This window comes from Myiozetetes cayanensis, unplaced genomic scaffold (genome assembly GCF_022539395.1).
Source record: "Myiozetetes cayanensis isolate MyiCay16 unplaced genomic scaffold, myiCay2020 scf2-11, whole genome shotgun sequence".
Taxonomy (NCBI): domain Eukaryota; kingdom Metazoa; phylum Chordata; class Aves; order Passeriformes; family Tyrannidae; genus Myiozetetes; species Myiozetetes cayanensis.
In genome coordinates, this window is record NW_026087411.1 from 94150640 (window position 1) to 94165669 (window position 15030).

Below are 15030 nucleotides of genomic sequence, written 5' to 3' on the forward strand. Positions count from 1 at the left end.
CTTTATGTGTTTGCTTTCTTTTAAATATTCCAGAAAGATAAACTATTGGCAGGTATCATCGAGAAACACAAAACTGCAAGCAAATATTGGACAATCCATGCAAAATACATGTTTTAAATTTGCAGGTACTGCTTTAAATACAGGCTCTTTTTACTAACTGATATTCTCTTTTATTCAGTGAGTTCCAACCATGAGGTTTGTGTCTCCCACTACCGGTGATGTTTTCTGAATCTCAACTAACAAATTCCTAAAGCTAAGTGAGAATAACCCACAGAAGTTACTTGGTAAATACATTTAGGTAATCAATGTGGCCAAGAATATTACACAGCAACTTCCATTTATGATGACCCAGAAGAGTAAATGTCACCATCTAGATAGAGTTATATGCAGTGAATTATTATAGACCCTGTTACTGTTAAATTTATTACAGATATGGTTAAAAGGAGACATGATGCCTTATAAATAGAATATTTTTATTGACCTGCTTATTGGATTCCAAATGTAAAAAATGGTACTAAAGTCACAGATAGATTAAGTTTAGGGAAGAAGAAGAAAGAAGAAAGAAGAAAGTAAAAAAAAAAAACAAACCACACTTGTAAAAATGCCACTTATTAAACTCTCTAGGACCTTCCTTAAGTGGAAGAACCTCTAAGTCCTGATACAAAAATAGTAGGAATGACACCACAGATATATCCGCTTCAGCTTTGAGTGACACATCTTGGCCAGCCTCAAGAACAGATTGACTGTTGTATGGATAACAAGTCTGGAAGAACAGTGTAGACATAATCAAGATGTTTAGCATTCATTACTGGTATTCTCAAATATATAGATCTTCTAAATCTTAGTGGTGTAACTGAAGGATGAAGAAAAGTATATGGAATTAACAAAACAGTAGTTAACAGATTGATTGGGATAATAATTTATTAAATAAATGGCTTATAAGGAAAAAACAGAGGTATAATATTTATATAAAATAACAGGGAGAAATGCTCATATAATTTGGATACACAATTCCCCATACATAGTGTAAAGGAAAATATCAAAGAATAAGACAAGATAGAATTAATCAGGAAATTAAGTAGAAAATCTACTTATGTAAGAGTTCATCTGTAAGAGTTAATGAAATAGGCCAGGTAGGTTAAAAAGAGCATTTATAAACTTACCCAAACTATCAAAAAGTGCCAATTAAAATTCCTGCTTACAGTCTCTTGCCCACAGAGGTCAAGGACTGCACTGGCATTTACTTCATGAGATCTCAGGGCAAATGTTAAATTTAAATTTGCCAGAAGCAGAAAAGGCAGGGGAGGGGAGGGATCACCAAGATGTATGTTTTATTCTGATCCTTTGTAAAGCTTCTTTTTCTTCTTTTCTTTTTTTTTTTTTTAATTTCTTATTTTTGGGTAAAGGAAACAAAATATTAAAATATTTAAATGACAGTTGAGTAAATGGGACTCAGTTCATTCTGGTTTCAGCTTACTTTGAAATCTTACCAAAAATGTTCCCTTTGAGGACCTAGCAGGAAGAATTCATCACTTCAGCCAATGTCAAGAATCAGGCCACAATTCACCAGCATAATGGTCTATTGAACATGTTCAGTGACTGTAGCCCAGTCTCCAGACAGGTTTTAGAGTGCAATTAGGCTTCTAACTACTGCCATTATGCAGCAAGATGAAGTTCAATGATTTTATGGGCACCATAAATATTAGGCTTTTATGCGACTTTCCACAAAAATATCATCAGTCTCCAAACGTAAATGTCACCTGTGGGTTACTAATTAAAGGGGTGAAATAATGCAGCTTCACTTCAAGACTCTCTGATGTCAGCACTTCCAAAACATATGCAAACTAAAAATAGCTCATTCTGTTCCACAAACATTGCCAAGACAAAGTATTGTCATTTCAATACATACTAGGCACTAATATTCAGGTTTTCAGTGCTATAGTTTATTACTTCTTAAAGCAAGAAGAACAGAGAAGAATTTTACTCAGAAATACTTCTTCTTCCACTTGTCAATATGTAATTAAAGTAAATGCTCTTTGCTTTTCTATAGTATAAAAATGCTGATAAGCATCTCTGACACAAACTAGGATTTGCGTTCTCAGAAATAAACTGAATCTTTCAAACAGCTGCACTGGAGATGTATTCCTTCCAGGAATATGTATTCCCAGTGCTGTGTTTTATGATCTATAGATGAACCTTGCTCCCACCCTGCAAAGGAATGGCTTCTCTGCCTAATATGAGAGCTTGTTTGTGCTCCTTTGTATGAAAGATCTTCCTAGAGCTATAAAAATGTAGGAAGCTGGTGGCCTGCCCTTTCTTCTCTATAACTCCAATGCTCATTCAGTTTCTAAGCCAAAATTAAAAACAAAAAACAAAAAACAAAACAAAACAAAACAAAAAAGAAAGTGATACTATATAAAAGTTTTAAGTTTATGAACATTGTTTCACTGTCAAGCACCTCCCATATTATATGTAAAACTAGTAGCATGAGCCTCAGAGAGTCTCTGGGAACAGCATGTCTTGTTGGTTTTGAGTCCAAAACATGAAGCAGCCTTTTTCTTGAGCTATTTTTCTAAAATATTTGTGCTTAATGCTGCTCTGTGTTTAAATTCTCCTCTCCTTGGCTGTTGGTCACCTAGTTACTCAAAATGAACACAGATTTCTGAGAGCTAAACCTTGCTCTATTTTTCTGGTATGAGTAGGCTCACTCTGCAACAGAAATTCTATACTGCAAAAAAATTCAAGTTAAATATCGGCATTCTTTTCAGGTATTATCACATCTTAATAATGTGGTATTAAGTAACTATAATATCTGGCGAACAACTAGCCTCTCAGCCTGACCTCGGTGCTAGGGAAGGTTTAGAAGGAAATCATCTTGTAAGCCATCATGCAGTATGCACAGGACAATCAGGGGATCAGGCCCAGCCAGCATGGCCTTGGGAAAGGCAGGTCCTATTCGACTGACCTGATCTTCTGTGACAAGGTGATCCACTTACTGGATGAGGAAAAGGTTGTTGATGTTATCTGCCTGGAATTAAGTGAAGCCTTTGACACTATTTCCCACAGTATTCTCCCGGAGAAACTGGCTGCTCATATCTTGGATGGGTGCACTGATTCCTGGATGAATGGCTGGGCCCAGAGTGGTGGTGAATGAAGTTCCATCCAGCTGGTGGCTGGTCACAAGTGCTATTCCTCAGGGCTCAGTACTGGGGCCAGTCCTGTTTATTGTCTTTATCAATGATCTGGATGAGGGGATCAAGTTGAATGGGAATGTTGACCTGCTGATGGATAGGAAGGTTCTGCAGAGGGATCTGGATAAGTTGAATAGGTGGGTCAAGGCCAATTGTATGAGATTCAACAAGGCCAAATGCCAGGTCCTACACCTGGCTCACAATAACCCCATGCAGTGCTACATGCTGGGAGAAGAGTGCCTGGAAAGCTTCCCAGTGGAAAAGGAGCTGGTCAACAGGGCCGAACATGAGCCAGCAGTGTGCCCAGGTGGTCAGGAAGGCCAAAGGCATCCTGGCCTGTATAAGAAATTGTGTGGCCAGCAGGACCAGGGCAGTGTCATCCCACTGTACTCAACACTGGTGAGGCCCCACTCTAATCCTGGGTTCAGTTTTGTGCCCCTCACTACAAGAAAGACATTGAGTGCTGGAGTATGTCTAGAGAAAGTCAACAGAGCTGGTGAAGGGTCTGTAGCACAAGTCTTATGAGGAGGGGCTGAGGGAGCTGGATTTGTTTAGTATAGAGAAAAGGAGACTCAGGGAAGACTTTATCACTCTCTACAGCTTCCTGAAAGCAGATTGTAGTGAGGTGGGGGTCGTTCTCCCAAATAACAAGCAATAGGACAAGAGGAAATGGCTTCAAGTTGTACTAGGGGAGTTTAGACTGGATATTAGGAAAATTTTTTCATGGCAAAGGTTGTCAAGCATTGGAACAGTCTGTCCAGGATAGAGGTTGAGTCACCATCCCCAGAGGCATTTCAAAGACATGTAGAGGTGGCACTTAAGGACATGGTTTAGTGGCAGACTTGACAGTGTTAGGTTCACTGTTGGAATCCATGATCTTAAAGGTCTTTTCTAACTGAAATGACTCTATGATTCTATGATAACAACATTATTGCATAAAGGTTTATTAAACAAAATCACTTATACATAATAATATGTACTTACATCACTGTTTTCAACTTCTTTATCATTAATAACAAATCTGAAGGTAGAATCTGGAGATAAGCTTTCAGCCTGAATCCAGAAACGAACTTCTCCTTTCTCAAGAACCTCATAAGCTAATTCTGACTTCAGAGGTATTGCTGCAGAAATAAAAGGATCAAAAGTCAATAATACATGAAACCTTGTGAATACTGTAGTAAAATACTAGCAACTCCCTTTTATTTATGGATATCAAATCTTATGCAGGGAAAGGCCTCTAATGCAGTCTTTGGCTGATTTCTGAATTAATTTCTCAAAGGGAGAAAAGAATTTACAGCTTACACACTGTGTAAGGATTTCTCTAGGAACAACCTGTAGTCTATCATCAAAGTTAAACTTCAAAGACATTTAGGAACGATGATTGTATTCAATGTCAACTAATATTCTTTTAAACAAACTAAAGATAAGGAAGCAAGTTGTTCCATGAAAAATGAAACTGTCATGAAAAATGCAGTTGCCATTGTCTCAGGAAGAATCTTTTTGAAACTCCAGTCAGTAGTATATTATATTTCTTCTAGAATGCCAATTAAATTCAGATCTTCAACTTACTTGGATTCTTTATTTCATAGCTTAATGCCATCAAACGTTCAAGCTCTGAAAAAAAAAGGAAAATATTCATGTTTTAATTTATTCTGAAAAATGCAGTCAAAGTGTGTCAAATGTACGAAATGCAGTCAAGGAAGGCATATATCAGCATAAGCAAAGTGTTCTCCTTAAGTCTTATATGTGAAATACCTCACTTTCTTCAGAAAATGATGACTAAAAAATAAAATTTAGGAAACTTAAAATTCTCATACATGGATTTAGCAAGTGTTCCTATTCCATGCATTTTAAGGCACACTTTCTTATGCAAGAAAATTTAACAAGGGCCAAAATCTACTTTAAACTTAAAAAACAGTAATAGAAAATATGGAAAACAGTAGCTTCTAAGCAGTGTATGAGGTTCCTTTATCTGCTGATTTCCTTTCACATACTGTTCCTGAAAAGTTTATTTTACTGTGGCAGGAGACAAAATAGAGTGCAGGATAGTCTGAAAACAATACAGAAAGTTTTGTTTGATGTACTAGATCCACAGGAGGCTGTGTGAGAATCCAAAAAATCACTTTTTCAGATTTTCATACTAATCCTATTTATCATATTAGTTACCAATAAAGATCTGGAAAATGAATATTACTGCCAATTCCAAATTTACAGATAATGTAAAGACCAGAGAAAGTTAACACGGACTTATGACATGGTCAAAGATCTAACAAAATCACAAGAGAATTTATAGCATTTTAGGGAGCAAATGAGCAGTAAAATAATAGGTTTCAGTACTAAATTGCAAAATCTGAAACTTGTGCAAGGAGCCAGTACAAACAAAATTATAATTTTGAGGGACAGATATGACCAAGGAAGATGTGGGCTGAGTGGGGGATGGGAAACACCTTCAGTGCTCTTAACCAAAAATCCTTCAAAGGTAGAGCTGACAGTGACAAGACCTACAGAGAGATTTCAGAGTGACGCTTCAAAACTAAGCTAGAGGGTAGTTCTCATGATAAAATGCATTGGAAAATTAAAAATATTGCAGGTTTATCTTCCTTAGAAGAAGCAGATATTGGTAATGACTAAGAGTCCTTTTAAATCATCCAGGTCCTGGAGAGCCTTCTAGTTTTGTTTTTTTGCCTGCACATGGATTTATTCTCAACACTTACTTGGAAAGGGTGGTTTGACAAGTTTCTCACTGTAATAAAAGTCCTACCTACCATAAGACTCACACTTAGTCTCATCTCCTCTCCTTAAATGACTTAGAAAGATTGTAAGCAGAGGGATTTTCACACTTAAGGAATTACAGCCTGAGGACTGGGAAATTTTTATGCTGTGTAAAATAGCAAACTCTCCTCTTTGCTTTTTGTGTTAGCACCTCTCAGAGACAAAACAAAGTCAGACTGAAGCAAATTCATTGCAACTCCAACGAAACAAAATAGCTACAATTAAATAAAGCAAAACTAATATAAATGTAAGACAAATGATAATTTGACCCAATGTATTCAGACCTTGTTAAAGCATCATCCTTTTTTCTCACTGATTTCCTGCATCTCAGTTATATGAAACTGTATCTAGAGCCTCAAGCCCAACTGAAAGCGTAACAGACATTTGCAAACATCATTATAATCCCAGCATAAAGAAAACAATTCTGATTTGGCATATTCTTAATCTTTAAAAAAAAAATATTACCTGAAGTTATCCCAGCTTTCGTCATTATGATAATCAGAAAAATAGATACTGTCATGAAGTCTGTTTTGCAGTCTTTTTTGTTTCTTCTTAGTGTGTAAGAAAGAATGTGAGAGCTGTGGGTTTCCTTTTTTATTTTTTTTTTTAGTATTTTTAAGTGCACTTGAGGTGATACAATGAAGAAAGACTTCAGATTCTAAGGATCTTACCTTTCTCATCCATAACAAAGCTAGATGAAATCCCATCTGTGTCACTAACTGAGATAGAGTAGGTTCCCATATCTGATTTATCAGGATTTTTGAAGTACAGCTTAGAACTGAAATCACCAAAAGAACATAATCAGTTAGGTTTCACACGTTACTGAGCTTTTTAATGTGACAAATTTCTAATATTTTGATAGATTGGTATGACTTACTGATTTCCTTCTGTTTCAATTTTAAACTTATCAAAATCATCAATCTCTTCGTAAGATTTACCCCATGTAAAATGAGATGCATCTGTAGCTTCTTTACAGTCAAAAGCCAGGTAAATATTACCCTCATCATCCACACCTGAATAGATTTCTTTTGTTCCTGCAAAATAGGAATCAACTCAAAGCTCAAGGCTGTATTTTTCTTTCAAGATGCAATTCATAAATTACTAAAGCCCATGCAAATTTTGTCCATCTTCTCTAACAGGTTTTAAAGAGGTTTATGTCACATTCTGACTCAGCATCCTATAATAGCAAGTTCCTTACTCTACACACAAAATTAAGAATGTCAGAACTAATAAATGCCTACTGATAAACATATCAGTAAGATGTAACTGAATATGAGAAGATATGAAAAGTTTAAATAAACCAATTCTATTATTACTCTTGAAGCTTTAATAGATGTTTTGTTCATACTTTTTTTCAGTCACAGAAAGTAGCACCTTTGTTACAATAAAAACTAAAATAACTGATTTTCAAATAATCTCTATAGTAAGTAAAGTAAAAATTCTTATCACTATCTCTGTATCTACATGATTTTTTTCTTTAAGTTTTAAGGCTAAGAGCTTCTTAACTCTTGAAATACTTATCTGTGATACAATATCGGATCAGATTGGTTAAATTCAATTCTAAGTATTTTAGCATTTTAGAAGTAGAGGAGATTAAACCGTTCATTTTACCTGGCCGTGCCTCAACGAGCACTGGTTCAGATATCTCAGATGACTTGCCTACCCCAGCATCATTCACTGCACGAACTTTGAAAACATAGGTATGACCCTCATGTAAATCAGTGACCTTGAACAAGATAAAGGGCAAAGCCAATTTAGAAACAATCCAAACTATTTTGTTTATTTACATGAAGATGTTAGCAGAAGCCAAAGTTCAAATGTATATATATTCTGTACTCAGTCAGAAGTCTTTGGAACTCAGTTTTGAATTAATAGCAAGTAATGAAAATATTACCTTAAGATAGCGCTTTGAAGTAGGTTTTTCATTAGCAGTGATCCAGTCTTCTGTATCTACTTCCTTATAGTCCACTAAATACCCAGTAATAGCGCTTTTACCTTCATACACAGGAGCTTTCCACAGAAGAACCAGTGATGTATTTCTAATTTCACATATTGTCAGATCGTAGGCAGGACCTAAGATATTTAAAATATTGAAAATTCACTTCAATAGAATGAAGTTTGGGAAATTGTCCCAGCAGAGGCCAAAGTCTACCTCTATAATTTTGTATGTGCTTGCTTTCAAAAGTCTCATTCTCTCAAATAAACCTGGTACACATGGTATTTAGGTAATTTTTCCCCTCATGTCTGCATACAGCAATATCTGCTTTATACAATGAGTAACATTAGTATGCTTAGCTAGATCTCAGTAACTCTAAGGAAAAGTTAATCATGTGGAAGATTCATGCAGATTAAGATTTTCCAGCAAGTAAGAGAGACTTCTTGTCTATTATTTAATTCACCATCCCTACATCAAAGATGCTTCGCTGAGTCTGATTCAGGTTCATAATTTAACATTTGGATTTTTTATTTTTTTGTTGGTATACATGAGCTTTGATCTTTCAGAGTAATCCAAAACCCACTGGCACAAGGGGACTTTAGATCAGGCTTCTCATTCTCTGACAGAAGATTTTTTTTTTATTAGGAGGTGGATAGCTATAGCCGGGAGGAACTTTTCAAGATTATACCTGTTAGGAGAAAAATTTACACCAAAATATCCTGATGCTCTACAAATGAGAGTTTATACACTTGTAGCTACCAGGTTATGTTCTCCCTACTATATTTTCCCTCTCCTTCATATAACTGTTCTAGTGCCATTCAGTTTAACTTATAATAATTGGTTTTTATTATAATCTTGAAATTTATTTATATTAGTAAAAAATATCAAGAGTAAAGGCATAACCATGACAGTTTCCTACCACATTCAAAACACCCACTCATATTCGGCCAAATTATATAACTTGCTTCTTCTGTTTAGAAATAGAGTAAGGAAAGCTGAAGATGCTTGAGACTTAGAGATTTTCTCTGTTTTCGAGATATGACTTTTCCCTACAGCCCATCTCACCATTAAAAATAAATTATAAAAGAAAAAAAAGAAAAAAAAAGTGGAAAAACCTTACAAATAAATCTGATTGCCATTCCAGCCTACATGATGTTAACCAGTGATGAATGAACATAATTTTTTTAAAGGATGACATTCAGCAAATATAAAGCACAAAAAGAAAACATTAGAAAAGTATTTCTCCAAAGTGGATAAGCACATTTCAGAAAAGAAACATATTAAATATCTGTTGCAGTCCTTATAAGGATAAGTACCATATTTCTGATGGAAAGACTGCAATTTTCAAGGAACCTAAATCCTTCCCTCAAGGGTCTTTAAAAATCCCAATCTAACTGTCTGTATATACACAGATAATTAAAATTTCTGCTGTCAAATGTACCTGCTAGAAATCTAGACAGTAGAAGGAAAACTGTAATGAAGTATTCTGAGTATTCTGAGACCCCAGGCATTTCATTTTAAAGTAATATAAAATAATCCATTAGCTATCATTGCTAACTCACAGAAACTCACAGAGATACCTAAGAAAGGAGTTCTGCAGAAGGATGAAATAATTATGAACTCTGGGCAAGGATTCTGTTACTTAAGCTGGAAATCCTGCAAAGGGCTTTGGCCCTTCAAAGGAAACCTCCATTCCATATCAAAAGGTGAAAGAATATTTCGTTGACACAGGGAGTATATTGCAGTCACATTACATTAGTCTTCAGTATCTTTTGTAAGTCAGGGAAGAGGGTCAGGCTCTTTCTCACAGTCTTAAATCTCAATTATTTCTTTTCATTAGTGGTAAGGCATTGTTTAAAGATGTATTTTTAAAAAAGCTTATGAAATATTATAAAAGGTTTGGAGATTTATTTTTTGGGGGAGGGGGTAAGAGCAATGCTGTTTGCTTTTGGTGTTTTGGGGTTTTTTTAAGCAGGAGGAATCCAATACTGTCTGTTTATCTCATTTAATAATGAGAACAATGTAATCAGCCAAAGATTAAAAAGGTCAGATTGTTCATTATGAAAATGGAAATTTCACTCTCTTAATTTCCTGAAAGTGCCTTTTATTCAATTTCTTTATCTATCATTTAAAATGAAAGATAATCTTCACTTGCTTACACACTAGGCAATTTCACTGATGTTTTGAAAACACTGTAGAGAGTATAAATCACAGATCTTTTCTTTAAGAAATACAATTGTTCAACTGATGATGCATTTATACTAAATATTACAAGATGATATGAAAATGTAATTAACACAAAGTGAGTTAAGGTCAGGAGATTAAACATTTTGCTGTTGACAGCCTTGTCATATCATTAAATCCATACGGTAAGATTTATGAACTCAGAAGAATTTAGCTATAAAATGTAGAGAATAGCTCTCTGACAAACAGTTTTGCAGAAAAGAATCTGGGCATTAAAGAGAACTAAACTTGCAATTTAGCAAACCAATGTAAATTTTATTTTAAAGGGCAAATGGAAAAGGATATGTAAGCAGGCAAATGAATTGTAGGAGGTGGAATTTCTATGCTCAGCATTAAAAAATCTTCATTTGAAATAGTGTCTCCAGTTTTTGTGCTGCCATTCAAGAAATAAATGAACCAACTAGAAACAGTTAGAAGAAGAGCAAAAAATTTGTTTATTTAGCAATAGGGAATACATACTCTGTGGAGAAGGCTGCAGAAAGAAAGATTCAGGAATATTAGAGAAACTTTCAAACTGCAAGCATAGTGATATTAGGAATGGATCTTGTCCAAAGAACCTGGACCTTTTGCATGAGAAATCTTTGATTAGACAAGCCTCTGTCAATGAGATAGGTATAGCTGACCTGCAAGTGGGCAAGCATCTGGATTAGACAACATTTGAGAGTTTGTCCTCATAAACAATTCCATGATCTTACTGAATTTTTTATGGTTCCAGGTAAGAACTACCTTTTACATAGAGCATAGAAAAGAAAACTGAAACTTCCCTGCCAATTTATGTCACCTCACTAATCATTTCGATAGTTTTACAAATCCAGATTTACAGGATGTGTGGGTTTTTAATTAACTGAGAAAATAATCGTGTGAACATTCAGACATGGAACAGATGCTTGTAGGTGTCAAATAGCTCCTGACGACATAAACAAGTATTAGAATGGATCTTTAATTGCATACCAAAGCTCAATGCCACAAATAGAATTTGATATAACAATACAGCAGTATTTTACAGCATTTGGGAGAAAAGAAGGTAGAAATATTTTAAAGTGGTAGGTGCCTGTGTTTTCATTATGGGCTATACTTGTAACACACTTTGTTTAAGCAAATTAGTCCAGACATCAGGTATAGCTTCAGCAAATGTGTTGCTCAGCATGAGTGAGGGTGTTACAGTGTTATAAAATAAGCAGAATGGGCCCTCAAAAACCCTTTCATAGTTTATTTAAAGACCTCAAGCATTGCTGAGGTGGACTAACTCAGATGTCTAACATGTAGGCACAATTTATATCCTTACATGAGGCAGATTACAGTTTAACTTCCTTTTCGTGGGGGTCCGGAATTCACAGTACTTAGCATTGCAACTGACAGTCTTCAGCTTTATCCACACTGCCAAACTACAGACAACCTAAACACAGGTTTTGAGCACTAGCACGTAGTCATTCCTACTGAATGTTTGTTAGCACATTTGTTCTAACACCTGGGTAATAATAATCTCCCAGGTAACACCTAGGTACAATCTAGGGCAAACATATGTGTGTGGGCACACTAGTTGAGACTGGGAGACGTTAGCTATGCTACTTGTTTTCGTGTCAGAAACACACCCCTTTTATGTGTTATTTATGACTAAAAACTAACATAGTTTTGGAGTTTGAAAACTCCAGGAATATTTGGGACTGCATTTATGGTGCAGAAATGCCTATATATTGTACAGGTGGTGAGTGTGAAGTGGAGCTTGCAGGGCTTGAAGAGCTGATAGAGATACAAACTCAGATTAAATGCTCAAGACTTTCTGCTCTGAGCTGATGTAGGCAGTGAAAGGGACAGTCAGCAAGCTGAGTAAAGGTCAGCTATTTCCCAGGAGATTGAATGTCATCTGTGGGGATGTGGAGGTAGCTTTTACCAGGAGATCTCAAAAGCAGAGGCAATCGCAAGAGGTAATATGGAAGAAATTAAGCAGGAGACATCCAGCAGATCTTGGCTGGAACATTACACTAGCTGTGTTTTAAGGAGTTTATACTGAGTTGAGGTTCATAAAGAACTAATAGACTTACCAGGTTCTGGCATAGTCCACGCTTTGCACTTAAAATGCTCACTGGGATCTGAAGGTTGACCTATTCCAACCAGATTTGCAGCAGCCACTTTGAATTCATAGAAGGCATCTTCTGTCAAATCCTCTACCTTTTTTTTTTTTGTGAGAAAACAATGCAATATGTCAAAAGCCATGACTTATATTCATTTAATAAATACTTGAAAATAAGCATTTATAAATTAATTATCAGGCCTCACTGCTGTGCTGAAGGATCTAATTTGAAGATTTTACTCTTAAACCAAACACACTGCAGAGTTCTATACTATATGCTCATGTTTTGGTGGCATTATCCTACGAATAACAGCATTCATATATTGGCATAAAAGGCTGTCAAAGGTTAGAGAAAAGTCCAGGGAGCCCAATCGATGAATGACCGCTAGCAGGTATTTATGGGTGAGTGTTCTAAGATGAAATACCTTCTTGCATTGCATATGAATGACTATTCATAAACCATACACTTAAGCAACAGTTCAAATACTGTTTTGGTTTAAAGAGGTGGACTGACCAAGGAAGAAAGGAAAACAATAAGAAATTAAAAGTAAAAACAATCCAGTTATTTCCACACTGGGCTGATATAATGCTGGGAAAGAGCCCCTCCATAATTTCTTTCTTGCTTGTATGCACCTTTCTCTTAATGTTACCTACCATTATAAAGTGAGAAAGTAAGCACCAGAAATAGGATGAGCAGAATCCACGTCATTCCTCTGCACACATTCCTGATAAATTAATCCTGACTTATCTAATGAGCCCATCCCCACATCAGCATCTCAGATTTTGAGATCAAAGTAGAGGACTAAAAGGTATGAATGTCTTGATACCCTGAGTACCTCATGGTAGCAGCCTTCTTCCAGACCACCTAAATACAAAAAAAATCAAGTCTTCTACACCTCATTCCTCTGCATAATTTTCCCACTTACATTTAATCATATGTCTCAAGAGAAGGAGGCAGCTGAGGGTAGAACTTCTACTGGACATACCAAAGAGTTTTAGGTTTTCATGAATAAATAAACTATAACTATGTTCTCTGTGAAAATGTGAGCTAAAAAAGGATTTGGGTATTATTTTTTTAATGGTAAAAAACATATGATGGGATGGTAACAAACATGTGATGGGGTAGCATCAAATACAAGACCAAAGCAAAGAAAGTAAAATAGAAAGGTCAGGCACTAAAATAATTCAGGTGTAATTTCCTGAAGCCAGAGTGTTATATATGTGACTCACAAGGCAGAATAACAGCTCAGCCTTTAAAAATTATTTTGAAATACCAGGTTATTAAGGAAAAGAATATTTGTGGGGTTCCCATGGAATTATTTAATCAAAGAAGGTTAAACTTTTAGTGATTTCCCAGTGCTTCACTGTATATCTTGGGGCATTCTCTGCTTGCAGTATGTCATAAAATATTCTGTGCTACTAAAAGCTGTCTTGATTTTATTTCCCATCAGAATTTCAGATTCCAGTCATTCAAACTAATGTATGAAGATGCATCTTCAGGCACAAATACAGTTACTGGCAGGACTGACACATAAATATCCAATTTAACTCTGAATGGTGGCCCCTAATTTACCTTACTCATTTGTTTACAAATGCATTAAAACCAAAAATAACTGGAAAGCATTGCTTAGTATTGCCCTTTGATGCCTATCCTACTCTCTGTTTTTTATTTCTCAACACCTCTGCTCCATCTGCTGTGTCAGAGATGGCAGTTACAAAATCAGTCATAAGCGCACATACACCTGAGTATTGCCAGCTGCCTTCTGTGCATAAAACATCCTTCCTCAGCTCATCTGCAACATTATTTTCTACTTTAGTGTCAAACACCAGTAAGACTTACTTCTGCCCTGCGGTTTACAGGAAATTGATGACTTGAAGAAATAAAATTTTAAGTATTTGTGAATAAAATCTGATTGTTTAACTTAATGTAACAAGCATCAGATTGATCAATTGCTTTCTATATCCTATCTCCCTAACTTTTCCTCGAGGAAGTTCACATCCAAATTTTCCTCTTTTAAGAAACATTTAACACATTATAAGTGCAACCAGAAGTAGTTTATTTCAAAACTGGTTCTCTGTAAAGGTGGTGATGAGATATAAATATACATCCTTTTTCAGCTGAAGGTAGATTTTGAGAGTAAGAACAGAGACAGTTATATTTTTTTCTCATCCTATCTCCATTTCATTTATGTCTCCAGTTCTACAGACAGCACAGTCATTAGTCCTGCTAAATGCTTCCATCCTTTCTCTGTATGTCGCTACAGTGGTGCTACATATAGTGATCATTAATGAAAATAGTTTGTGAAGCATTTTATAGCTCATCTTTTCCCTTGTGATGAATGTGCTTAATGCTCTTCCCTCAAAAATTTTCTCATCTGAACGGTCTCATTTGTTTCAGAAATTCATAGCAGGGGGTGACACTGATTCTCTACCCCAGTTTTCAGCCTTGTTACACTCCAAATAGAGGTGCCTAGTTTTGTTGTAGTGGGTATTTAAAGAATTTCTGTGTAAAAAACCAAAGAAATAATACAAATCAACTCCAAAAACATAAGGACTAAAAAATACCGACCGTATAAATTGTCCGCGGAATAAGGGAAGAATTGACTTCATGCCAGTTTTGATGGTTAGCTTCCCGTTTATCTATATAATAACCAAGGATTGGTGAACCTCCACTGTATCTTGGTGCTTTCCAGCCAAGGGTCATTGAATGACCATCACAGTTCAGAAGTGTGATACCATGAGGATATGATGGACAAGCTATAAGGAAATAAGCAACCTGAGAGTTAGGACAGAGTCTAAAACACTGCAATGTAGAA

At 35.7% G+C, this 15030-nt stretch overlaps 1 protein-coding gene across 5 annotated transcripts in view; it reads right to left on the reverse strand.

Annotated features, from left to right (window-relative positions):
• MYOM2 (myomesin 2) overlaps positions 1-15030 on the reverse strand; it is a 97406-nt gene that overhangs the window by 19159 nt on the left and 63217 nt on the right. For all 5 annotated transcript variants that reach the window (XM_050315429.1, XM_050315428.1, XM_050315431.1 and 2 more), the window contains 8 exons: positions 14784-14971; positions 12186-12312; positions 7858-8036; positions 7575-7689; positions 6841-6997; positions 6635-6741; positions 4761-4805; positions 4176-4312 (listed from right to left, as the gene is read on the reverse strand). In XM_050315429.1, the coding sequence (XP_050171386.1) occupies positions 4176-4312; positions 4761-4805; positions 6635-6741; positions 6841-6997; positions 7575-7689; positions 7858-8036; positions 12186-12312; positions 14784-14971 (1055 nt within the window). The remainder of the gene's footprint in view (positions 1-4175; positions 4313-4760; positions 4806-6634; positions 6742-6840; positions 6998-7574; positions 7690-7857; positions 8037-12185; positions 12313-14783; positions 14972-15030) is intronic.